At 42.3% G+C, this 27,467-nt stretch overlaps 2 protein-coding genes across 2 annotated transcripts; one reads left to right on the top strand and one right to left on the bottom strand.

Moving 5' to 3' along the window:
- The first annotated feature begins 2,570 nt into the window (after positions 1 to 2,570).
- LOC110963248 (elastase-1-like) lies at positions 2,571 to 4,365 on the top strand. The gene is made up of 8 exons (XM_022211507.2): positions 2,571 to 2,618; positions 2,721 to 2,815; positions 2,929 to 3,035; positions 3,179 to 3,307; positions 3,635 to 3,771; positions 3,855 to 4,000; positions 4,082 to 4,231; positions 4,320 to 4,365. The coding sequence occupies exons 1-8, from the start codon at positions 2,585 to 2,587 to the stop codon at positions 4,329 to 4,331; spliced, it is 810 nt and encodes a 269-aa protein (XP_022067199.1). The 5' UTR covers positions 2,571 to 2,584; the 3' UTR covers positions 4,332 to 4,365.
- Positions 4,366 to 5,617: 1,252 nt separating this feature from the next.
- csrnp1b (cysteine-serine-rich nuclear protein 1b) lies at positions 5,618 to 18,270 on the bottom strand. The gene is made up of 5 exons (XM_022211506.2): positions 18,027 to 18,270; positions 11,550 to 11,748; positions 9,365 to 9,624; positions 8,965 to 9,261; positions 5,618 to 8,842 (listed from the first exon to the last, which is right to left on the bottom strand). Exons 2-5 carry the CDS (start codon positions 11,728 to 11,730, stop codon positions 7,844 to 7,846), a joined length of 1,737 nt encoding a protein of 578 aa, XP_022067198.1. The 5' UTR covers positions 11,731 to 11,748; positions 18,027 to 18,270; the 3' UTR covers positions 5,618 to 7,843.
- Positions 18,271 to 27,467: the final 9,197 nt, after the last annotated feature.

The raw sequence follows: 27,467 nt of genomic DNA, 5'->3' as shown, positions 1-27,467 counted from the left end.
ATTAAGAAAAAAAATATATGGACGGCCTAGAAGAAGGTCATTCAGGAAAATGAGCCAAGTTTGTGTTGTATCCTTATCATATGTCCTTACTTAAAGACCTTTCCTACTTCTTAAGAATGTCTTCATAACTTTAAAAAATAAATTAATTGTAACTGGCCTTACAAATATTGTTAAATGGACATTTGAATGTTTCATTTCATTCATAGTTAGAACAGATATGTAATGTTTCTAAACGCTCTACACCATCTTCCCTTCAAATGCATGAAAACTCTCACTCTTTTTATTAAAAATCATCAATCCTGCCCTCATGTCTTTGATCATATGATTTAGTGATTGATTTATTCCATTTCTGCAGTGTCCCATTTTGTCTTAAGCTAACCTTTTATATTCACAGTTAAACTAAGATGTGAAATGACAATCAACAAATTACAAAAGACTACTTTAAGTCAAATACATCCATTTAATGCTTTGAAAGCCCAGATTTATGATTTTTTTTAAATATACTTAGGGCAGAGACAAACTGCTGTTGTAATCACCCCCATGTGTTCACTCAAGATATTGCAGTGGCCAGAATGAGGTGCTTCTCATTGTGAGGTATCACACAGCTGTGGTTTCCTGGATATTTCAACTGGTATCCGTTACTGAAAACGTATCTTTTTTGGCATACATTTCTGTAGTGACTACTGAAAACTTACTATGACATTTACAATAATAAAAATGACAAGATAAAATGACCAGTTACCCTTGTGTTCATCATGAAAGGCTTAAAGCCCGATGCACATGCAGGTGTCACTTCCATAACTTGCAGTGAATATTATGTTCCATTGTTATCATACTGAAACTCTAAGCTACTTTACTGGGAAGCAAGCAGGACTCTTTGATTTAGACCCATTAACCGGTACATGATCCATTGTGTACTTTCTCTGTCCTGTTTTTTGCATTGCTAAACTCATGAAATAACTCTGCGCTACTCTTGTGTCTGAGGAAACACTTGAGCTCAGCTACAGTTAACCCATCTTTAGTCATCAGCATGTCTTTAAAGGTACCTACTTTGATGATCTTTTGGGCAGTATTAATTACTTCCGCCTCTGTTAAATTTTCAAATAGCCCTTCATCAAACTGCCTGCGCAGTCAGCTACAGCTAACATCCAAATCTGAGTCAGAAATCTGTTCCTCGTGTATCTTCAATTCTCTATTAGATGTAAAAAAAAACAATAAAAAACACATTTGTCTACTTTACCACATCAGCTACTTGTCTAGCTACAATTCATGATCTGTCTGCCTTCAAATTCACCACTGAAGATGCCACTAAAGATATGGTCTCAATCACAAACTCACGTTGCTCTTCTGTAGCCGTTTGCTTTTGTTGGTCATCTTGACCTGCCAGCTCATCCCTCATCAAAACGTCCACAATGAAGTAACAGTGCTGCTGGACTCCCCTTCTTAGTTCTTGGAAAGCAGACATCTTTTTCACCCCAGGAGTCGCTGATGTAGCACATTAGTCCAGGGAGTTGACTTTGGGTTCATTTATTGATTAGCTGTCATCAGATGGAGGATCTAATCCCGGAGGAACCCCCAAGATTGTTGCCCCTGCTGTCAATGAGGGATGTGGTCAAAAACCCGGCTGCCACCGTCTGTATGTGTTGGCAAAAAGGCTGGAAATATTAGCTTGTATTCAACCCCATTTACTCTGCTTTCTTAACAATGGGATACAACACATTACACACAAAATACACTTAAAGCCGTGGCACTGACATACACAGTTAATGTCCATAAAGTTTGTTGCATTTGAAGTACATCTTACCATTAAAAGGAACCACAAAAAATTCTATTTGATCTCATTTGGTTATGATAATATTTCAAGCAGTTCTATTTTTTCATTGCATTGCTCTGAAAACAATTATTTAATACTTTTACAGAGAGTAACTAAATTCAAGTCTTGCTACACATTCACAATTGAACTGTATTTACATCTCTTCAAGAGCATGCAAGGCTTTTGTATATGTATGTACTTACTTTATGTATACAATAATTACACATCAGTATTATGCGCTAACATCAGAACGCATTTGTTTTTTCACAATTTGTTGTTGAATAAAGTCACATCGTGTCAGCAGGCTGGGGAACATTTTATCCTTCATACTGGCTATTGATCAGTCAGACAGTTATCTGCTATCTGCTTGTGTTCGACTCACACTTTTCACAGCTGGTTTAGCTGACTTTGCTTCACTGTGACTGCACCCTTTTCCATGAACCGCACCTGTTTTTTTCCCACCATGATAACGAAATAAATTCTCTCGCTTTTAAAGTTAATTGACATGCGAATATACGAACTATATAAATTTTCAACCACAAAGATATCCCAAACATTTAAAACTGTATCTCATTCGCTAATAAAACACGCAAATTCGATGTAGAACATGGATTGAATATGGATATCAACATGGATTGTTGATATTGGCAGGCAGTAAAAAGGTAGCCTAAACTGGAAAGTCTTTTTGAACGTCTTCCAATTTAAGCAGTCTGGTGTCAAACTGATATAAATAGTTAAAAGCAAACTGCACCTACATTTCAGTACTCCAACATGATTTGGCGTGTGACTCTTCTGGCCTGCTTTGGTAAGCTTGCTGTGAAATGCATTAACATAATTCATTGTTAATTTTTTTTTTTAAAGAATATTACCACTGTGTCATATGTTTCTGTTAATGTAACTCTAAAAGGGCTGATTTGTGCTGAAGAACCTTTCAACCATAATGTGCACAATGAGAGAGTCATAGGAGGTCACGATTCTAAGCCCAACACCTGGAAATGGCAGGTAAAACCTCGGAGTGTGTTTAAATATATATACGTATGCAAATGCCATACTTGCTATGGAACAAATAGAATCAGTAATAAACTATGAGTTCTTTCTAACTTGTTTTCTCTCAGGTTTCTCTGCAGCATGATTCATACAATGACAATTATTTCTACCACATCTGTGGAGGCTCCATCGTTGACGCTTTCCACATCATGACTGCAGCTCACTGTATCCTCAGGTTTGTCCCCGGAATTTATTGCTACTGATGACAATCATTTGTACATTTTGTACATCTGGAAGTCCCATCTTACTGTTCTCTGGGCTTGATAAATAAGTGTACGTAAGAACTATGTGCTCTTTTCTCCCTTTCGTGCCCATTAGCGTGGATCCTACAGAGTACCGTGTGGTGGTGGGGGAGTACAACTTGTATGAGTACGACGGCAGTGAGCAGTTCATCCGTGTGGACAGGATCGTTGTCCACCCTGGCTGGAATGGTGACCTTGCCAATGGGTAAAGTGGCAGCATTTTAAAGTACCTCACTTAATTTCGCCTTAATTTAAAAGACAAGCTGTTTAAAAATCACAGTTTGACAGTGTTAGAGCTGGAGGATAACTGCAAGGAGAACGAAGAATCAGATGTATTCACACTGAAAAGGGGAGACACTGCTATATTAGCATTTTACCTTGCAAGTTGACAAAAGAGAACAACTTTATTTTTCCACCTAAGAGTCATTTTCAAATGTCAAAAATTACCCAAGTGGCAACCACATTAGACTCACAGTAAACATGTTGCTACTTAATAATACATTTTTTTTATATGATTTTGTATTTCTCTTAGAAATGATATTGCTATCCTGAGACTGACTGATCCTGTGTACGACAACGGTTATGTGGCCATCGCTAACCTTCCCTACCGTGATGAGACGCTGCCTCATGGATTCACCTGTACCGTCACTGGCTGGGGATTAATCGACTGTGAGTATACACACATAAACGCACATTTACACCATTTGGAAATCGAGCAGAGACATTTCAACACCACCTCTTTATTAAATTAGTCGAAGGAAACGTCCCTACCGTCCTGCAGGAAGCTCCCCTTGATGTGGTGGAGCATTCAGTCTGTTCTCAGTATGACTGGTGGGGCAGTGTTGCTCTGAACACCATGGTGTGTGCTGGAGGGGATGGAGTCGTATCAGGCTGCCAGGTACAGTGAAACCAGCTTGTCTCAACCCAAAAGCAGCATGTGAATTATTTAAGTATCTTTCTTTATCACTACATCTCCCAGGGTGACTCTGGAGGTCCCCTGAGCTGCTACACTAATGGAGCCTGGAGAGTCCATGGTGTTGTCAGTTATGGTCCAGCTGGCATGTGCAACCAGTATAAAAAACCCACAGTCTTCACCAGAGTCTCCTCCTTCCTGGACTGGATGTATTCAGTAAGTCTCCTTTAACACCTAGTAACTTTAGTCAATTGGTCAATTTAGAAAATTAGTTATTTTCATCTCTTTTTTATTGTGTTTTCAGGTTATGGCTTGAACCGGAGTCTGTGAAATAAAACTCGTGCATCTCAGCCGTTTGTGCAGTAGGTGTTTGCTTGCAGTTCTTAAATTGACCAAAGGGTGGCGGAAGTGCATCATGTTCTGACTGAAAACACACTGATTCCTCTCAGAACTGGACACGTTTCCTGGTGCTCTTGTACTTTCCCACATTCTCAGAAATGTATTTATTTTCATTGAATGCATTTTCGTAGTAATTGCAGTTAATCTACACACATGGGCTACAGTTAAAGTCTCACTGCTGGAATACAAACAAAGTGGTCACAATCCTGAACTTCTGACCTGCCAAGCTGCAGCATCAGATGATGGAAAAGACCAAAGGGAATTGACCTCTATCAGGCTAAAGGGGCTTAAGTAGTGTGAAGGTAAATCCGTTTTGATGTCACCAGAGTCAAAGAAAGCCAGAAGATTCTCACGATTTCTACCTAAAGATCGTAACCTTACATGAACCGAACCTTTATTATGGCCATGTGAGCTATATGCGGTCACCGACTCAACATTTCCTGCTTGTCTGGAATTTCTGGCCATATGCTTGTGGTGGTAGTCAGGAGACTACAGCAGTGACATCACATTAAGTGTTTTTCTCCAAACCATAGAGACCACAAACCACAGATAAATTCCAGTGGTAGACATGGAAAGAAGAATGCTGTCATAGTGCATTTAGAGTGTAATGCGGATTAATTTCAATAACAGGAACATTTAAAGTTTTGGAACGGTTACAGAACAAAACTTTGCAGGTGTTTTCAATTTGGAAGCAAAAAGCACATGAAATAAATTGATGAAAGCTGCTGTATTAGTATATCTGCTTATCCTACTCCTTAATCTGAACTTCACTAATGCAGAAGGGGTTTATTATCCGTCTTAAAACCAGTGATGTACGGTAAATATATGCATCTGCTCAAGTACAGCTCTTATTTTGAAGGTACATGTACTGTGAGTATACTCATTATGTCATGTGAAAATGTTAACTGTTAAGAAGCTAAGACTTTATGTAAAGACATTCAATATTCTATAATCTATAATCTTCTATAATCTACTGAAATGTTACATATTAAAGCAGTTAATTCTAATAGTTTTACCTTGAGGCCACTTTGAAATGTGTTTTCAAAGTGTATTTAGCCACTAATACTTCTGTGTTGTTACTAAAGTGTGGTTTACATTGCATTCTATTCCATCTACCCAAGTAAATTATCTTACTACCTCTCAGACCAGTGCACAAACTTCATGTTAATAAATTAGTATACGAAAAAACAACAAAGTCGAGCATTTAGAAAATGTTTTTTTTTTATTATTATTTGGAGGGACAGGCTGTCAAAATGGCTTAGATGAAAGAAACTGTTTTTGAACAGCAGGTTAATGTGTGAATATGTAAAAAATAAAGCAGCTTTGTTTGCTCTGCAGGACCATTCAAGCAGAAATATGTACAACACAAAAGGCAAAAAGTAAGACACGTTCTTTGAAAACAAAATAAAACTGTACTGTAATACATTACATTGACAAACACTCACTGTTGCCATTTCTTCATGAGATTTTTGATGTTTTATACAAGAGAAACAAATGTTTTGTCTGCAAAAATTAGTGCCCTCTTCATGGCATAAGAACATATATCGGATGGATTTCAAAATAATCAAAAAGGCAAAAAGCGAATAATACATTTCCAATGTGCACGCTGCACTTTTCAAAGTATACAATTAATCAGAACAAGTTTTAACAAACAGGACCTGCATGCATAATTTCTAAAGGGTCCAGAAAGGCTGTTGAAACAGCTGCAGAAAGGGTGAGATATGTACATCAACTCTCTAGTGTCCCTCAGCTCTTCACACAGGCGACAGCACAATCACCTTTGAAAGGTCTTGTTCTAGAATTATTGAGGCAACTCTTCAATTTTCGGGGTTTGAGTGTGCGATAAAAATTGTATAATATATGCAGTTTTTATCCACAAAAACCCCTTTACATGTGTAATTTAAAACATAGTGTAACCCAAGTCACAGACTTCCAAAAAATTCAGAGTACAATCAAATTGATCTTTGCAATTTACTTAGTTTTAGTGGCATTTCTCTAAGATATCTAACCATAAGGCTGCCTATTAAAAATACTTCAGAATGCTGGAGAGCAATAACCTTCATAAGTATACATTTCTCTATAATTCATATATTACAAAGGTTGTCTCAGATTGAAAATTACTCATTTCGCTTTCTTAATAAAATATTCAATTTGTCAGTGATTAGAATTCTTTTGTCATCCTACATAAATTAGTTACAAAATATTAGTGTAATTTTATATGGTTATAATATAGGCAGCGATACAATAGACCCATAATTTAGTTTCAGTGATTAGGGAGATTCCACAGTTTTCAGTCCCAAAGCTTAAATGGAAGCCCTGTGCACACACCATCGGCAGGCATGGCTCCCCTGATAAGCAGGCACATCCAGTAAACTTTACAACAGCCCATGTTATTGCCAAAATGTCTTAAATTAAATAACTAGTGAAATAATGACATAATAAGTTACCAAAAAAATGTGTAAGAGAATAGATATTAAATACTTTCTGATGGACTTGTGGCCCCATTTCCCATAACGACGCCTAAAGGTGGTATGGAAAAAAGGAAAGAAGATTGCACTTTCAGGTGAAATTATCAAACCACAGTGCTGCTTGAGTGAAAGTAGGCTTTATCTGAAATAAATAAAATAAAATCATAAAGGAAATAATTTAAAACAAAAGCAATAAAGACAATACAGCTACAGCTTGTAATGGTATGAGCATTATTTCTAGTTATCCAGCTCATAAATATGAAACTCCATAATTTAGCGTTGAACTGTTGAATCGATCCCGTACGACCAAAACAATGCCTATTCATACATAACTATGTTCACAGATAAAGTGCTGATCGAGGAGCTTTAAGAGGGGGTTTTTTTGTACCATGGGAGAGATCTTGTGGACAAAAGAGTCCACTTGCTTCAGGATTTAACACAGGGAGGACCCCACCTGCTCACATCACCTGGCCCAAAAGGAGGACGTGAGCAGGACTATGTTGCGATTTGACTCGGGTTTCATATGAAGGCCATCACAGCAATGGTCACCATACATTGCCTCCAAAAGCTAGAAAGCTAGAAAAAAAATCCCTGAGGTGCACATTCAGCTGTGTTGAGATTCCCAACCTGGCCCCAGTTAATTCCTGTTTAGCTTAGGGTTGGTGATCTTGGTTTGGTTAAAAGAGCTTTCTTAGGAATCGAGAGCCATCATTGGTTTCTACGGGCCTGGTCAAATTGATTTTGAATTTTCTTTTTTCACTTTTAACACTAGCTGCCATCTCACACAGCGATAATCCCAAACTGCTTTGCTAACATTTTGAAGGCAAGTCTGGAATTTGAACATTTATTAGGCAAGAGGGAAATCACAGCTTCCTCCAACATGTTGACATCTTATGTGCATTTTTCAGTCCCCTCCCAAACCTCCGCTTTTCTTGCACTGTCCACGAGTTTTCACGTTTTGTCAAACTTTCACAGACTCCATCACAGACAACTTCATGGCTTCCTCCAACAGCTGATTGTCTGTAAATGTGGCAGGGGGTTCTGGGACGGATTCTGAAAGGCCGATCAGTGACTCCAGGAGGCAGGTCCCAGGGTCACTTGCTGCAGGGAAACTGGGGTAACTAGGCAACTGAAATTGAAAAAAGTTGTCCATGTGCTCGTACTCCTTGAGAGAGTTGTAGAGCGAGCTGGACCCCAAACAGGGGAAACCATCAAAGAACTCCAAGTCTGACTCAGAGGAAAGGCTCAGGTCCATGTTATAGCTCGCCGAGCGATCGATGGTAGGAGAAGGTGTGTGTGGCACACTACTGCTGTGGAATAGGGCATTTCCCTGGTTGGCGTTTTCATCCAAAAGTTCTGAAATGGCTGTCGCTCGATTGTCTGTGTGATCATCCGCAGAGTCCAACAGTGCAGCGTCTATGTTGTCGTTCTCGTCAGCAAAGTCCACCATGCTAAAGCTACTGAATGCCTCCGTAGATAGCTGCTGTTGCTCTTGCTGCTGATCTGTGCAACAAGTGTCTTTACAGTTCTTATCCGCACCGTCCCTGCTGCTTCTCGAGCAGTTCTCTGTATCGCTGAAACAAAGTATGCGGCTCAGGCCTTTCTCATCTACATCCAGCTGAGTGTGATGCTCACACGGGCTCTGGCCTACTTCTGAGTCCTCACTCTGACCTGAAGAGTCTGATAAGTCCGTCATGTCACTGCTGCAACTGTTCTCTCCAGCTGCTGCCAGTTCGGAGCTGAAGGGGAAGGAGGGCACTGCTGGTAGTGTGGTGGCACCTGTTGTGTTCTCCTCCTCCTCCTCTGTGCTGGACTGCTCCTCCAGTCTCTTCTCCAGCTCCAGCTTCATGATAGTGTGGATGTAATGCGTCTGTACCCTGGTGGAGTTGAACTCGATGCGACCTTCCGTGTTTCCGCAGCCGTCCTTGGTACAGCCACACGGGAAAGAGGAATGGTCCATCTGCAGGAGGAAGAAGGAAGTAGTTAAATTGCTATTCACAAACACGTAACAGAAACTCCTAGCTGTATTGTCTCAGAGAGCTGTTGTGAGCAGGAAATTTTGGGGACTTTTTCAGCTCTTACCTGACATTTGATGCCAGCCAGGCTGCAGCTACACGTCTCAGGCTCACAGAAGCCCTGGCAGTCACAACCACAGTTCTCCCTGGAGATCCTCAGCTCGTGCAGCTGCCTCTTCTCCTCCTTGTCGATCTTCTTCACGCCAGCTGCTTTGAGCAGTGCATAGCGCCGTTTCGATGGGTAAGGCTGCAGGAAAGAGCCCTCATCCAGGTTGGCACCGCTGATGTCGATGTCCTGCTCTGGGATGTCGTCCACAGTCAGCCGATCTGCCTCCTCATTCTCTTGGGTTCCATTCTTAGTCAGCTGGAGTGAACAGAGAAATCACATTTAATTGTCAAACTGAATCAATGAGTATATTTTTACAGATTTCACCAACAAACTAACATTTCTTTGCAACACTGCTCACCTTCAGTTTGAGAGCTTCCAGCTTCTCTTCCCTGAGTCTGTTGAGGAGTTTTTCCTGGCGCAGGAGCCGCTGCTCCACGGCAAACTCCGCAAGCGTATACGTGCGGAGCGCACTGTGGCGCTGCATCATGCCCAGAGTGCATCCTCCTCGACTGGGTACACTGGTGAAGCCTTGGCACCGAGGGAAGAAGAACACCGTCACCTGGTCAAACGTCACATTGCCTCGTCGAGCTCTCTTGGATTTCTTAAGGATAGATGTCGCTGTAGAAGCAAAACAGGCAGGGTTAGAATATATACTGTCCAAAGGAAAGAAGGTTTACAAAGAGACTGGCATTGGAGCATTCTTTTGTGCCACTAGATGGCATAATGCCCCAACGTTTGAATCCTTGAGATGCCTGTAAATGCTGCTGAGCAGACTGTAAAAGGACACCTCTCTGATTCATTGCCCTAGCCTTATCATGTACCCAATTAAAAGACACGGCTAACAGGAGTCCAACACACTTACATCCTGTAAAGTGAAACCTAAACTACCAAGAATCCATTTAGCTTTGTTTCTTGTCCTACTGTGCGACAAAAACCACCCTGACCAGGAATTTCCTTTTGGTGGCCAACACAGTGGAGGAAGCAGTGCAGCCAGGATCACAGAATGAGCGGTGAGTAAATGCTTGAGGCTTCCAGATGGGGTGGAGGGTGGAAGTGTAGTTCTCAGGACAGGAATAAAAACCTGCCCACCCTGGTCTTCCTGCTGGCTGACAATCCCCACAAATGGCCTAGAAACTGACAGGAGTCAAAGGTCCTCTTTCTGTTAAACACATTCAGGACCCACAGCAACGAGTCATCTTTCTATACCCAGACAAATACAATAAAACCATATGGGAATCAGAGTGGAACCATATGTGGGGAAAATCTCAACAATTATTTAAGCTTTATTATAAGTTCCACTTCCAACGCCCAGGAATATTCAACACAACTTTTAAACCTCAGACAAGCAACTTTTTCCTCTGCTAAAGCCACCAGAGCATTTTTTTTTTCCTTTTTATGTGAGCACAGAAAAAGATGATAATCCGCCACGCACGTGTTGGGCATTACCTTTATTATGTGGTGGGAAACCCCTTTTAGATTCCAAGCCGAGGAGGTTTTTTTTTTTTTTTTTTATGTGGCACCCTGAACAACTGGCCTTGAAAGTTACAGGAGTCAAACGAGACAATTGGCGTGTAAAAATCGAAGCTGGTACGAAGAAAAGTCACCTTTTACCTCAATACAGGTGAGCGGCACACAATAGCCTCACTATGCCGTCTAATCTGCTGCAAGGGGGTAATACAGATGAAACAAACTGCCAGGTTCAGCCTCACATCCATCAAATCCAGTCAGGCTTATGACACCCACAGGAGACAAATGACACCCTCTCTACTGCCTTTAAATGAGATAGCTTTGCTTGCTGCTGCCCCCCCCCGCCGCCTTTGCTTCACTATGGCAAACAACTTTCTGTCCAACACAAACACTGGATTATAATGTTCCATCCAATCTGCTCTTCTAGATGTGTCTACATGCCTTCTTTTCTTGATTGTCCTACCCCCTTTTTTGTATCCCTTCACCCAGCCTCTTTCAGCACCTGTGCTGGGTGCATGCCCGGGCTTCAGACAAGGCTCTATGTGTTCCCAGCCTTGGCAACCTGCCACGCTTCTCTTCCTGGCTTCCTGCCCCGCCATCCTGGAAACCTCACAACTGTTTGCCCTTCTCCTGTACACCACAATCCCTCTTCCAACCCGGTCGGTCACCCTAAAGACCAAGGAGACGCACCCAGGTCCAGACAAAAACACCCTAAAGCGGCTCGACCCAGATCTCTCAAGGAAAGGTGAGGTTCCGTCTGTCTGCGAGGCTTCTGGGAGAAAGGTGGAGCTGGAGCCCAGGTGAGCAGCCACTGCATAATGCGATTAGCCATTTTGCAGCTTTAGGGCATGAAATCAAAAGAGGTGTTCATTGCAGAAGTCTGAAATCATTTCTGTGAAGTGTTTCATGGGCTGCCAGCTGCCTAAATTCCTTAACCTCTCCCCCGATTTTTTATGAGCTTGTTATTAGAGCCTTTGTGGATGTTAAAGACAAGGTGAGAGAACACATTTTTTAAAAAGGAAGCATGTACCATCAGCACTTTCTATGATTTACTGTCACTCGGGGAGGACACTCACTGTTGAAATTTGTTGCCGGGGAGCTGGGGTTGCTGGGAGTTGAATCCAGGGTGTCAGAGTAGCAGCTCTCCCCCTCTGAGTCCCAGCCTGAGCAGGCAGAGGAGAGGGAAGAGGGTGAAGGTGAGGAGTAGCATGGGTCCTCATCCACCTCCTCAAACTTCCTCTTGAGTAGCCCACTCATGGCGCTAGTGCGAACAATCTGGAGAAAGGAGCAGAGGGAGGGGTTATTAGCAAATGATCCACAATCATTTCAACGACTTTAAAAGGACATACACATTTTCACTGCCTGTATGCTGCATGGAAGCCTTTGTAAACACATGTGCAGTCTTTGTAGAGTGTCACTGGTACAACCGAGTCCTGCGCTCGGCCATGTGAGACTATACGCACCCCAGTCTCGTGCTGCACTCAGCTGAGAGCGGGAGTTAGTCATGGCACAGGAAGCAATCAATCAGTCGTATTCGCCTAAGTCAACAATTACTGGACCCTTCACCCTCTTCCAAATCCCATCAGCTCAGCAAACGCATTGATTAGAGGAAAGACTGAACAAAGGTGACCCAATCATCTCACCATAGACATTTCATTTCAGCCATTCTCCCCAGACAGCCTTCACAATCACACATGCACGCCGAAGCCAAAGCAATTTGCCACTTGTCCCGTTTAATGCGTTCACATGGAACTCCTAGCACATACGTTACATGCAGCTGTGCATCGTCTACATGTTTTGTTATGCAACTCCTGCATTTCTTCAAAGCACTGCTGGTTCAGCAATGCAAACAATCAATCCTTTGATAGAGGCAGGCAAAAAATAAAAGGAAAAGAAAAGATGATCATCACTCACTGCTCTCGATGCCATTTACCCTCTAATCTTCAAAAATATTGCCCAACATCTGTGGAACCTCTTCTGAGTACAGGGTTTTTGGCTAAGGGATTTAAATGTCTCACACAGGCCTAAGAAAACAACAGACAACCTTTTTTGCAACTTCTGGGAAGCGCAAGGCGATGGCGGCCGTGAGACAGGACAAGTCATCATCACAGTCTGGGGCCGAGCTCCTGCTAACTTAAACAAGAAGGGATGGAGGGAGGAAGGAAGTGAGGGGAGAGGGAAGACATGACTGGGCTGAGCTCCAGCGCAGACACTCCCAACGATGATGTGGAATGGGAAAGGAGGCTTTTACTTCACCCATAAAGAGATCATTTCACCATCGCACTGTTTACTGTCCTCGGAATCCAAGCCAAATCACTTACAGCTGCTGCAGCTCGAGCATGTTGTGAATCCACTTCAATTTTTGGCTATTTTTAGCTGCGTTTGTTCAAATATTTTCTCTGTAATGCCTATAATTGTAAAAATGCTCACAGTCAAAGGTAATTTTTGCACTTTTTTTTCCAGATTTTTTTTTTCTTGGGTAATTAAAGATTAGGCAAGTTTACATTTGGATTAAGTTAAATTTAAGTCCTAAATGTGCCAATTATTAGATAAAACATGGCTCAGACACATAAACACCAAACTGTCCTGCCAGCAGGCTCAAGTGTCACCAGCAGCCCTTAAAAGACAGATAAATGTGCCAAAGGAAGGATATGTCAGAAATCCTCCACTGACTTCAACCTGCATGTCGGGCCTGTCTTGTCAGAATGTTATGCAAGTGTCAGCACTTGAAGAACGGGGGGAGGGGAAAACACCTAAGCGGGTTTGCAAGGAAGGGGTCATTTTCAGCATGCAACAGGGAGCAATTATGCAAAAGCAGTCCTCCTTTTGACAAGGATAAAGGCGAAGTCAGAGTCAAGGGCAAGAGGCTGACACCTTTGTATAGGCAGCGAGGGCAACTTTGCAGCTGTATAGGGGGTTATTGTTACTGCTGTAGTCAGATATTGTTGTCCCCGGTGTTCGTATGATGAATGAATCACCTTGCAATAGGTCAAGTTGGCTCATACTGTCTCTGCAACAAACAAAAAGCCTTCTCCACACTGTAGCCACCGCAGCGCCTCAGTGTGTTTTGCATCACAGAACCAATGAGTGAAGAAGCCGCTAAATTCCTATCCATCAACTTTACTCAAGCACGAAATAATCTCCAAATGCCTTTCACAGCTACTAATATTATCACATCGTGGGATTTGCCTTGAAAAAATATTTAGAAACACCTGGGCGCAGCATCTGTTGCTTACGTGTTCACTTATCGGACGACATGTGTGGCTTAAATGCTGCACGTATGTTTCTGTGTGGGAAAAGAGGAGCACATAAGGGGTTCACCTTACATTTTTGCCATTATTCCCACCCCCAATTCCCTGCAAAAAAAACCCGAAAACAAAGCTGTGAGGCATCCTCAAGGGAGAGCATAGCGCCAGCTAAGCAAAGTCTTTTTAATTAAAGGCTGCAGTGAGGCAGAAGGGGGAGGAGAGGCAGAGAGGTGGTGGTGGGGGGGCAGTGGTGTCAGAACTGGGTCATTGTCTCTTGACTGCAGTCTACCTGACACATTGATTTGTTAATCCTGTTCAACGGGCAGAAACAATGGTGAGAGGTTAATCCTGGCAAGGGGACGGCTTGTAGTCAATCTGGAGCTTCTCAGCCTGCTCAGCCGCTGCACTCACGGAACAAGGCCAAGAGAGCACGGCGAGAGGATGGAACAAGGGACTGGGGCTAAAAAGACAACATCGTACAATGACTCATTTGCAAAAGGGTGGAGGGAGACGGTGGAAGAAAAAAAAAAGGAACAAAGATAAAAGAGAGGAATTCAGAGCTGGCTCCTCAAGAAAGCAGTGCCTGTGAATGTCTGCTCTAAATGGAGAATGGATGTGATCGGACAGCCGAGTCAGAGAGGGAGCACAGCATGTTTTCAGCACGCACTAAATTATGCATCACTGTCATTCCATCAACCGCACACAGGCAGGCAGATAAAGGACGCATCCACTGAGGTGCTCCCCAGCCAGTTGTCACAGAGTTGGGAAGATAAATCTCTGGCGAGGAGATTTGTCACCAGAAGCACTACACAGCTCAAGTCAGATGCATAACTATGTCAGTCGAATAAGATTATCTTGATACATGCAGCTACAGGCTGTTCATACGACTTCAGAATCCCAATTCATTTCTATTTTATCTGCAGACAGCTTCTAAAGTCTGTATTAAGGAGCCTTAAATTATTCGAAGAGGTGGGAACAGGACGTAAGAAAGGCTACAGTTAGTTTCATGAGATTCAGTAATAAATCTAATATGATAACATAGCTGAACTTCTTCACTGAAGGTAGCTGTTAAAAAAAATGAAAGCTCTACTCTTGGAAATTCATCTAAAGGTATTTATTTTATTGGAAGTACAATCAGAAGCACTAAAGCTTATCTTTTGTTTGTCCAGAAAAATCTATAAGAGTTTTTGCACACATTTCTGCAGAGGCATCAGAAAGCAGCCTGTTTAAACTGCCCCTGTCTGCCCTGCAGCCCAACAGGACAAGTCACAGTTGACTTTGCCCCCTTGCACCGCCTGTCCAGCCCCTTTGCAGCTGATAACAGTGTGGGTGGGAGCGACAAGTCGCACTAATCTTAGCCAGCCGAGAGCATTTACATGGCACACTGACAACCTTGTGCAGTGTCTGAATGACTGACTGAGTGCTCATAAAATGTGATAATGATGAGCCTGGGAGTCTTTCCTGCGTGTGCGCAACCGTGTCTGGGCAGGCCGTCCCTCCTCACCACCCCCTGGGCTTCAAGGTATTGCACCTCTCACTTCCAGCTCTGTCACCGCGAAGACGGAGGTAATTGATTGGAGCCATCAAGGTGACGGCGGGCTGGATTCCAGCTCTTGCACAGCTGTAGAGGGGGGGAAACACTGGCTCATTTCTTCAACTCAGCTGTTGGTGGAGAAGCGCTCCACCTGCTGGAACAATGCAGGGAGAGCTGCAGCTTTCTCCTCTATGAGCCTGTTGTTCACACTGGAGCCCAAAAGCTCGCCGTGACTGTGCCACAGAAACATTCTGTTCCTCCGCTCTCGACCCGTGCACACACTGATTCCAAAAAGGAGAGGTAGTGGGAAGAAGGAGGGAGGATTGTACAAAACAAATAAATAATGTCATGTCTCCAAGCCACAGGAATTCCATTCTGGCAGCGCTACTCCTGCTGTAACAGTGGGAGAAGAACACAGGCTCTATCTAACCCAGATGTGTTTTCTACTGCTAACCACTGGAAAGTCCTGCTCCCTTAAGGCATTTTAGCGAGCTACCTTTCCTCGCCACACCTGACAGGGTATTAGCTTGCACGTGGACCTCGCCTGCCCTCAGCTGTCATTAATCTCTGGCGCAGGACAGACTTGAACGTCTGGGTGATGCATGCAGACGACTCTCACCGATTTGGGTTGGTTTACTCCTACTTTAAGACAGGTTTCACTTTAATTCCTTGGAAAGGTGTGGTAGTCGCTACACAGAAAGAGCAAACAAAAAAATGCAGCTGTGTTTCCTTTTTTTTCTGTCAGATTTGCAAGGATCAGTAACAGAGTGTAAAACAGCAAACACAAGAAAAAAATAATCTCTTTTGCATAACGGTAGAACATGTGCAGCTTTATGGGTGCGAGTGTGGAGGAAGGGAGGAGGCGACTGTGGGTTCAGGGGTCGTGCTCCAGTCTGGGACACTTGCTGTATGGAATGCTGGGAGAGGACAAAGCAGATGGGAGCTCTCTGCTGCTGTGTTGGAGACTGTCAGCAAGCTCTCCGTTACCCCCCACACACACACTCCGCCTCCCTCACTTTGCTCCTCTCTCTCGTCTCCAGGCACAAAAGCGTGGGGCCATCCTGCGTGACCAAAATGAAGCAGGCACAGACAACCTCGTTTGAACCCAGCAATGCTGCCACTGCTGCCTCTCCCAGCTGGGGGAGACGGATACTAAAAAAGTGTGCGCGAGCTTCCTGAGGTTGTGAAACCCACACTGCAGTGCACAGGAAGAGGCCATCCAGATTATCTCTGCTGTGTCTGACAGCTGCAGGCACCACAAGGTTAACTGAACACAGGATCACATGATGAAGATGGGGGGGAATTAAGATGTATGGATGGCATTTGTTGTGCTTGAAATCCCTCCAAATGTTCACGCAGCTTTCATGTCAATCCTGCTAGATTTCATGAGAGGGCAACAAACTGGTCAGTTCTTGTTTTGAAGGAAAATCAAGAGTATAAAACGTGGGCTGAAATGGGAAAAAATGGTTTTCAAAAGCGAAGATAAAGAGCTGTTTAAGATGTCTGAGGATTCCTGGGAAATGCATGCCACATTAAATGCACAGCACCCAGTGTTAGATTCCCTCTCAGTAAACAAAGGATCATTCAGCTCTCTGTAGCCTAATTCCAGAAAACATGATTCCAAAAATGATCCGGGTGAGGTCGCGCTAGAGACGATTGGATTGATTCAGTCGCTTTATCAAAAACAGACACAGTGTAGCTTTAAAAAATAAGACAACTGTCATATCTGGGGGGGAAATGCATAAATAAACAGCTTTAGGTGACAAAAAAAAAACAAAAAACAATCATTAAGGAGGATCGCTGCGCTTTTGGGAATTAAATTAACGCACGTTTTAATAGGGATTTATGTTCCCAAAAAATGAGCGGTTGTGGCAAAAAAAAAAAAAAATATGGAAAATTGTTCAAACAATGAAGGAGCTCAACACCACGCACCTGGCACCGGAGCTGCTACCTGCGCGGAGGTTAATTTGTTACATATAAATACATTTAGAAGAAGAAAAAGAAATCAATCACCAATCAGGAATCAATGATTAAATCTGGACCGTGCGTCGTGAAGCCGGCCGGGTGCAGTTTCCACCGCCTGACCCGATCATTCCTCATGATTAATGCTAATTCTAATGACAGCAGCCCCTGTCAGCTGTGCGCTCAGATGTAGTTGCCTTCAGGAGTCGCTCTAGTTACAAGAGGCGCACCAGCACCGCTGAGGTGAACAAGAACAACTCCACACGGGCTCAATACACAAAGCCGACCTCATCAACAGTTCACACAAATTAAATCCACATCCAAAAGAGAAAGAGAAAAAAGAAAGACAAAAAGGAAGGAAAACACCGCAAACCCAATGCGCAAACCTCCTCGGCGTGTGCTGGGAAGTTTCCAAAAAAAAAAAAAAACCATAAAAAAAAAAATCACCGATTTGTATAATCCATAAACCAATAAGTGAATCATTGCTGGGATCTCTCCTAAATCAACTAATCATTACATTTCTTTGCTGTTAACAGTTTGTGATCACCTGTACGTGAAGTAACTCACTTTAACAAGCGGCTACTATTTACCTCCAATAATGCGTCAAGTTAACTAAATGTATTTTTTAAAGGAATCCGGAGAATAAAGCGCTTTAAACAGGACTCCCCCCTCACACAGCGACACTAACAGGACATTTAAATGACACCGACAGTGAAACTATTCCCTCCTGTGCTGAGGTTAAACACATTTGATTACGGCGGCTCAATAAACACCAGCAGCGAACTCCCCCGATTCTGTGTTGTACTCACCACCAATTCAAGTATCCGATCACCATCAGGGACCAAATAGCGTCGGTGGAACAGCGGCTTCAACAGTGGAAGTAATCCGAATGGCACGAAGGACACACAGCGCCTTGTGATCCCCGCATATACACACGGTGTCTCGGTGCTATTGTCTGTGCGTCCGTGCGCCGTACGGGGCTCCGTACCAGCTGAAGCGCTTCCCTTGTCTGTAGCAGACTGCCGAGAAGCGCAGCCTTTTTCGTCAGTGGAAAACTCCCTCCTGGCGTCTGGTCTGACGCAGGCGGTGACACAGGGAGGCTGCCCACGCCGCTTCCTGCCTGTCCTCCTCACTCACTGTACCAGAGCTACCTGCGTGAGAAAATACATGTAGACACAGCTCAAGTGTGAGTACAATAACAATAATAATGGTGGTGATGATAATAAGAAAATAATATCACGACAGAGCTTTAGTCAGCCTCTGGTGGTGAGCTTGGAAACATCTGATAGACAGATAGATAGATAGATAGATAGATAGATAGATAGATAGATAGATAGATAGACAGATAGATGTTTAAAGGTAAAATTTGTAAAAATCTTTAAAACTTTTAGAAATAATTGTACAATTTCTATAAAAAAAACAGATAAATCCATTAAAACAAGTTGAGACAGATGGATAGGTATGAAGGTAAAAAAAAAAAAGTAAAATAATAAAAAGATTAATAATAGCTAGACCATTCAAGGTTAACATTTTAGATTCAATAAATTAGATTAGTTGGCTTAATTAAATTAACTTAAATTCTCCTGAAAAAGATAAGATAAGAAACTTGATTAACGATGACAATTAGTAGAAAGATAAAACCATAAACAGAAAGATAGCAAACCTAGTGCAAGTCTTCAATAGGCTACTTACAGTCTACGCAATGATAGTCCCTTCAAATGTTCGACACAAAGAAAACTTAAAAAAACAAACAAACTCGGAATGCATTGAAGTTTGAAGGCCAAGTCAGAAAGTAAAAGGTTTGTGTACACAAACAAGAAACTTGGATGTAAAGTAATCAAAACCTACGGAAAAACAAAGTTCAAAATAAAAAAATCTATTATACCAAAAATAGCACAAGGTAAAATAAGCTAAAATTAAACATCTAAACTGCCTGATGGTAGTTGAATAGATAGATTCTGTTTTATTCATTTATTTAACCTTTCTTTCAACTCTAACAAAATCTCATTCACAATGTAGCCGAGTAAGAATAGAAGACGTAAGAACGCATATAAGAGACTGGCTGATATTTTAATGATTCTGTATATTTTTGTGTAAATCTAGTATAAATCTCACAATGTATGTAACATGGTTTGTGTAAAAAGAAAAGACAGATAGACAGATAGATAGATAGATAGATAGATAGATAGATAGATAGATAGATAGATAGATAGATAGATAGATAGATAGACTTACTGAAACATACTGTAATGATTTTATGTGTTTACGGGAAGTCTAATGAATATTCTCACAATCTTCATAATCTTATAATGGTGTTTACATGGTGCAAATAAACTACTTAAATGACGCCCAAGTCTTATTATTCCCGCTTACATACACTCATAAACCGGTTTTAGGAATGCTCATGTTGCTCTCTAAATGAGTGGCTGGTGAGCAGTAAGAAATAACCAGTGTGATCACCACACAGATAATAACATCATCTCTATTTATGACGTGGGAGGTGCTGTGCTGCTGCATGGTGTGGCTTATTTCCAGTTAAAGGAAAACACTGACTAAGGTCTATGAAATTATGACTCACTTCTTTTACATGGAACACAACATCGAACAGTAGCTTTAGCGGAAACAGCACCTTTTTACCATAACAAACAAAAATGATTTCTTTCTTAAAATTATAAACAGACTAAAAGAAAACCCTTGACTCTATGAACTCAGTAGAGATGACCATGACATATGCGCTCTGACTCATGATTTCTTGTTGTAGTCACATGTTCTGTGTTTTTTATAGCAATGTTGTGGAGATTTAAGCTAAAACTACGAATACTGCGAAGGGTTTTGGGCCAAATCTTGCAACAGGTGATAAATTCCACCTACTAGCATCTTTAAGTTTCCCTGCTTAACATACTGTAGCCTATCTCATTTGTTTAATCCACACATAAGGCGTACAAACAATAATATGTAGTCTTATGTAGGGTTATGTGCCGAACAGTTTTTTAGAAGCAGTTGCTAGGCAACGACTGGAGACTCCATAAAGTTACTGCTCCAAAATGCTAAGCTGAATCCTTTTATATCTTAAAAAAAAAAATATAGGCACTGAAAGTCGTTTTGCTAGAGTTTAGTTAGCTGAGCTTATAGACACTAGTTGATCTTCGCAGGACTTTGCAGCCTCAGCTAAGTAAAAGTACAAAACTTTACAGATTTTATTCTAGTGTGAGGGGGTTTCAGCAGACTTTTGTTATGATCTCAGTATTTCTAAAACCCTGAAACTATTGTTCCAGGGATCAAGAATGAATTTCCAGGTTGCTGTACATGAACGATTTCCCCATCAGGGCTCTGATACTGTGACTCCACACTATTGTAATCACTGATGGGGTAAATGTGTGACACTTTTCTCTGGAAGCAGCGCTGGCGCACACCCTTCCCTCTTCTGCTGAACTCACTCCTCTCAGGTATTTACGAGTGGAGCTGCCCAAGGCCAGCACACTGAGATGCTTTGCTTTCATTCTCAGCTGGACCTGAACCCTGAGGCAAAGTGTTCCGCCAATGTCAATACAGGTGCTGGGCTCAGATATTTGGGGAGAGGTCTCCTAAAGCTGTGTACGTAGGCCTATGCTAATTGTCTCCTGCTAATAGAGGACCTTTTAGCAGGATCCTCACTGGCTTTTTCGCCTGAGGGCCTCATTTAGGGCGTCACTCTCAAAACAAGCACATCAAGCTGAGTGACAGCAGAAACAGCGCCATTACAGCTAAAGTGAGGATGTGCTTCTTTTTCAATACTAACACAACACAGCATCCAAACATGTGGATTCACTTGATTTCGTTTTTTTGCTGTGGAGGTAGTAGTTTCACTGGAGCCATAAATTAGCATTTGAACAATAACTCTGTGATAATGAGGACGTTACAGATCGCAGCTCGTCATGTGTCTTATTTGTGCACACAGGGGAGTAATTTGAAGTGAGAGAACTTCCAGACTGACAACAGTGAAAAGATGTATTTTTATTTGCCGTGTCCGGTAGTGTGATCCATGTGGAAACAAAAACAAATGTAGTAAACAATATGTGCATTTCATCACATGATGCTACACTTAATTAGGATGTGTGAAGAGCATTTGCATTGTTCTGATCTAAAACAGAACACAGATCCCAAGAGCTGTAAGACTATTAATGGGATAAGGCAAAGAAAAAACAGAGACATTCTTGTGCTATTTTGTCAGACTGCTTCAGTTTTATCACTTTTAGCATTTAAAATCCTTTAATTATCAGCCAGGTTAAGCTGCTCGTGACAAATCACTTGAGGTGGAGCAGTAAAACAAAAGGTGAAGTAATTAAATTAGTGAGCACGCGACTGAACAAACACAGCATTAGGAATGTTTGTTGCTGTCTCGGGTCAGACAGCACGTGCGATAATAATGATACTATCTTGTTTTCATGTGGCCAAAGGTGTGTGATGGGGTAGGTGAGGGTTCGTGACGCACTTCATGCTCAGCCGACAGCCTGGGAGTCTGCATGTCCAGACTGACTCCACCCAGTTAGCTTCCCTGTCGCCCTGTAACTCCTTAACACTCAACAATGAGCCATCCACAGCCTTGCAGGAAGAAACCGACGGTCACATGCACAGCGGCAGCAGTCACGGCCATTACTGAGGAATTCTGCCCTCTTCACACACAAAATACCTAATAATCAAGCAACGTTAACAATTAGCCCTCTGTTGGACTAGTTTCTGTTTGCAGCTCGGAGACATTCTGTGGTTTGGTCCGGCGTAATTATAGCAGCAGCGTTGGCAAACATCGGATCACTGACACAGGTTCAACAATGTTGTTTCGACAGACACGCATTATGTAACGGGCAAATCTGGGCAGCATAAAAATGTCGTCTTGAGCGTTGGCTCTTTGATGAAGTGTCCTTCATGAAGTTCTCCCGAGATAAACAGGAAATGTCTTGGCGGCAGGACTCATGCTTTTTATGTCGGCCCCTTTGAAGTCCCCTGTCAGGCACATCAATTCCCTTTTTGATAAACAAGGAGAAGTTCCAGGGAACAGTGCGACTCACACATGTTTACCCTCTCTTCTAAGAAAAAGAGCTGTGTGTGTGTGTGTGTGTTCAGGATGGGGGGATGGGAGCTGTAGTGCCAAAGCCACTGTGAATCAGGCCTGAATACATTAAGGCCACTCTCTTTAAAAGTGTGCCAAAGAGTTCATGGTGGAAGACGCCCCTCCAAGAGCACAATAATGGACTTCAATGCTTTCCATCTGCGGAGTGGAGAAAGGCCTGTGACTGCACGTGCTGTGTGGAGTGGGCTCAACAATGTATCAATTTATGGCCATCTGAGGCATCATAAAACTACATTTAACACAAGGATCGGGGGCACTAAAGTGAAACGCCACCGCCATCGACGCAAGAGTCGAAAACAGCACTTCAGAAACCAAGAGAAAGAGGCAAATCCTAAACAACCTTCGCGTTGGTAGAAGTCGAGAAATGTTCCCTAGAGGAGACCAGATGAGACGGTGTTGTCTGCGGTGGTCAGGCCGAGGCAGACGGACACAACGGCGGGGCTCGAAAGAGGGGGAAGGAAGTTGATTGATGGCTCCAGCTGTCCCAGAGGAGAGGAACACAGGCAGACAGCTGGTCACCTGTAGCCCCAGACATGAGTGTGATCGAGGCGCAAGGCATTGTGTTTCACTGCAGAGGGCAACCAGTGCAATGCAGAGTTCAGGCCGCTGTTCATCACAGCCAAGAAAACAAGCGAGCCAGTCTGCAGCAGGAGGGGAGGATGAGACTTAAGGAATAAAAAGGAACTCTTGAGGATTTGGCCAAATGGAAGCATGCATGAGGCTAATTTATAGGATTTCTAAGCAGAAAGACCAATTCGACATCTAAGTGTTTAGTTAATAAGATTACTCAAAAACCTGAGCGGAAAACACACACCTCATCAGGTTGTAATGAAAACGCGGCCCTCTAAATCATCCAATTTTGCATGTCATTACTCGGACATGGCTACATTAGGAATAATTGTTAAAGTTACAAGAGAAAGAGAGAGAGGGGGAAGAAAAAAGAAGGAGAGATGAGCTCACTCAGGCGCAGGGATTAATCCAGAAGCAAGAGGGAGAGAAAATACACCCTCCCCCTCTTACAGCCAGTCAGCCAATCAGCACGTAGCCGAGCTGGTTTACTTGGAGACCAAAGAATCTGTGTAGTGATATGACATCATCAGCTGCCCATTAAAGGAGAGGTCACTTTTTTCTTTTCTCCTCCACTTTTGAGGATAACTGAGGAAATGTGATTTCCAAGAACTCTTTGAGGAACAACTGCCTTTCCCTCTCACACGGATAATTTACATAAAAGGATTCTTATAGCGCTGTATTCACGTTTTACCTTCCACGATTGTCCGAAACTGAACGGCAAAGTAATATTCACGAGTTTCATTTGTTCTGCTCTGAGACAGGCACGATTCATAAATTCAGCAACTTGCCTCTGCCGTCTTTCTTTGTCACCACTTCGCTGCGACAAGAAATGTTCGGTTTTCAATGCTTCCATTCATTCAGTAACAAACAGGCACTATGTTTGGGCTGCCCTCGCTGCATACAGTATGTGTGTTTGCTCTTATGGCTTGTCTCTACTATGTCTCTTTAGCTGTAGGGCAAGAAAAGCTGCCAGTTTGTGTTTTGTTTACTTGGCAACGTCACAGTGCTGTCTGACTAATGCATTCTGGATTGTCTCTCCCAGGACGTTGGTTCTATGTTTTATTCATTGGTGTGATGTGCTATAGACTCCCCCCTGACATAATATTATTGATTTCCTAATAGACTATCAAAAGAATGGCTGCACTTAAGGCAGCAAGAGATGAGAGTACCTTTAGATTTGCAGATAATTGATTGAAGAAACAATGAGAGGGCTGCAACAAATGGTGATTATCATTAGACATTAATATACCGGTTGTTTTCTCAATTAATCAGGCGTTTGTTTGGGCTAAAAAGTCACAGTTGCAGTTTCCTAAATCCCGTACTGTGAAAGATGTTATAATGTGTGACTGGCAAACACACAGCAGCAAAATCCTCACAACTGAGAAGCTAAATCTATTCTAATGTGTAGCAAATTTGTTTTAAAATCACTGTGAAGATTACCAGAACTATGAAAATGATTGACAGTTGTTTTTTTATGTTCATTCCATTAATTAAACACAGTTAAACTTTGCTGCACAGGAAAAAGCAATACAACAAATGTGCAAAATATATATCTGAAATGACAGTAATCTGTGGCAAAAGTGCTACAATTAATCAGTTAATTCATTGGCTGTCAACTCCAAAATCAATCAACGACTATTCTGATAACTGACTAACTGCTTGGAATATTTTTAAAAGAGAAAAAGCCGAAATTCTCTGACTCTAGCTTCTTAAACTTGAATGTTTTTCGGGTTCTGTTACTCTTCTATGGCATTAAACAGAATATCTTTGGGTTGTGGACAAAACAAGACATTTGAAGACATCATCTTGTTCTTTGGGAAACTCATCAACAGTTTTTAACAATTTTCTAAAACTAATTAATTAGCAGTAAAATAATTGACAGATTAATCAGCTATGGAAAAATATGCAGCCTCTGCCAATGGACAGGCTTTTGAAATGAGCTACTGAGATATAAACAAAATGGATTAAATAGATCCAGTGTTTAAACAACTGCAAAAAAGGTACTTCTAATTCATGCTTGAGTCTGTATGTGTACTGCTATATACACACGTGGACAAAATTGTTGGTACCCCTCAGTTAAAGAAGGAAAAACCCACAATTCTCACTGAAATCACTTGAAACTCACAAAAGTAACAATAAATAAAAATTTATTGAAAATTAAATAATCAAAATCAGCCATCACTTTTGAATTGTTGATTAACATAATTATTTAAAAAAACAAACTAATGAAATAGGGCTGGACAAAAATGATGGTACCCATAACGTAATATTTTGTTGCACAACCTTTTGAGGCAATCACTGCAATTAAACGACTTCTGTATTTGTCAATGAGCGTTCTGCAGCTGTCAACAGGTATTTTGGCCCACTCCTCATGAGCAAACAGCTCCAGTTGTCTCAGGTTTGATGGGTGTCTTCTCCAAATGGCATGTTTCAGCTCCTTCCACATATGTTCAATGGGATTCAGATCTGGGCTCATAGAAGGCCACTTTAGAATAGTCCAACGCTTTTCTCTCAGGCATTCTTGGGTGTTTTTGGCTGTGTGTTTTGGATCGTTGTCCTGTTGGAAGACCCATGACCTGCGACTGAGACCAAGCTTTCTGACGCTAGGCAGCACATTTCTCTCCAGAATGCCTTGATAGTCTTCAGATTTATCGTACCTTGCACACTTTCAAGACACCCTGTGCCAGATGCAGCAAAGCAGCCCCAAAACATTACTGAGCCTCCTCCATGTTTCACCGTAGGGACAGTGTTCTTTTCTTCGTATGCTTGGTTTTTGAGTCTATGAACATAGAGTTGATGTGCCTTACCAAAAAGCTCCAGTTTGGTCTCATCTGTCCAAAGGACATTCTCCCAGAAGCTTTGTGGCTTGTCAACATGCATTTTTGCAAATTCCAGTCTGGCTTTTTTATGAGTTTTTTTCAGCAGTGGTGTCCTCCTTGGTCGTCTCCCATGAAGTCCACTTTGGCTCAAACAACGACGAATGGTGCGATCTGACACTGATGTACCTTGGCCTTGGAGCTCACCTTTAATTTCTTTGGAGGTTGCTCTGGGCTCTTTGGATACAATTCGAACGATCCGTCTCTTCAATTTGTCATCAATTTTCCTCTTGCGGCCACGTCCAGGGAGGTTGGCTACTGTCCCGTGGGTCTTGAACTTCTGAATAATATGAGCCACTGTTGTCACAGGAACTTCAAGCTGTTTAGAGATGGTCTTATAGCCTTTACCTTTAAGATGTTTGTCTATAATTTTTTTTCGGATGTCCTGGGACAATTCTCTCCTTCGCTTTCTGTTGTCCATGTTCAGTGTGGTACACACCTTTTCACCAAACAGCAGGGTGACTACTTGTCTCCCTTTAAATAGGCAGACTGACTGATTATGAGTTTGGAAACACCTGTGATGTCAATTAAATGACACACCTGAGTTAATCATGTCACTCTGGTCAAATAGTTTTCAATCTTTTATAGAGGTACCGTCATTTTTGTCCAGGCCTGTTTCATTAGTTTGTTTTTTAAAATAATTATGTTAATCAACAATTCAAAAGTAATGGCTGTTTTTGATTATTTAATTTTCAATAAATTTTTATTTATTGTTACTTTTGTGAGTTTCAAGTGATTTCAGTGAGAATTGTGGGTTTTTCCTTCTTTAACTGAGGGGTACCAACAATTTTGTCCACGTGTGTACATATAGAACAGAATTGTAAATGCTTTTCCGTATAGATTCAAGTATGTGGGTGTGAGTATAAATATATGGACAATATCAAAACCTTAACATGGTCCAAATAACAGCCGCACCATAAAACGCTAACAGGCTGAATCTGTTATCGCAGTGTTTTCCACTATGAATCGAACAACATCCCTCACTGCACAGGATTTATGTGCACCAGAAGCAGTTACATGGAAACGAAAGTGGAACAAAAAAAGAGAGGCATGTTGTGTCTTGGAAGGGTTAATGATGACTGGGTGTTAGAGAACGAGGCTCCTGCTTTTAGCCCACAGCCCGGCCAATCGCATCACTCAGCAATCCTCGGGGTCATCACTCACAACGCTGAGCTAACCCTCACTTCCAACACGGGACCCTGCAATTGGCCACTTCATCACAAAGACGCCGTGATCATCGTGGACCTCTAAGCTGCCATCACACTCTCCTCAATTGCCGTGGAACCGCCGTCAGTGCTCAGGCGGCAGTGTTGTCGGGACACAGTCTTCCAGAATTTACAGCGCTTGATGGCTCTCTGCATTGCCCAAGAAATCAATACATGGCAACGCGTGCTTTATGGCTACATAACAGTTCTAAAAGATGTAGTGTAGGAGTGCGCGCTGAGATATTAGCTCAGCCGAGTGCCAGACAACAAAACCGAAACCCCTCATCAGCTTATTTTCCTTTGACTGCAGCTCTTCCTCATTGAAATGTTTACATGCGGCACACGTGCTTTCAAAGAAAAGACAGAGGCTTCTGAAGCACAGGAAGCGCTTTGCTGCAAGTGGCTCCTCTGATACTGATACAGAGCTGATAACGTGCTAGAATACGACACAAAACTGATCATATAAAACTGTTACAGCAGCCTTTTGCAAGT

The sequence above is a fragment of the Acanthochromis polyacanthus genome, chromosome 20, assembly GCF_021347895.1.
Source record: "Acanthochromis polyacanthus isolate Apoly-LR-REF ecotype Palm Island chromosome 20, KAUST_Apoly_ChrSc, whole genome shotgun sequence".
Classification (NCBI taxonomy): domain Eukaryota; kingdom Metazoa; phylum Chordata; class Actinopteri; family Pomacentridae; genus Acanthochromis; species Acanthochromis polyacanthus.
Note: the sequence above shows the minus strand (reverse complement) of the source record. Positions and strands in the feature narration are given on the sequence as shown.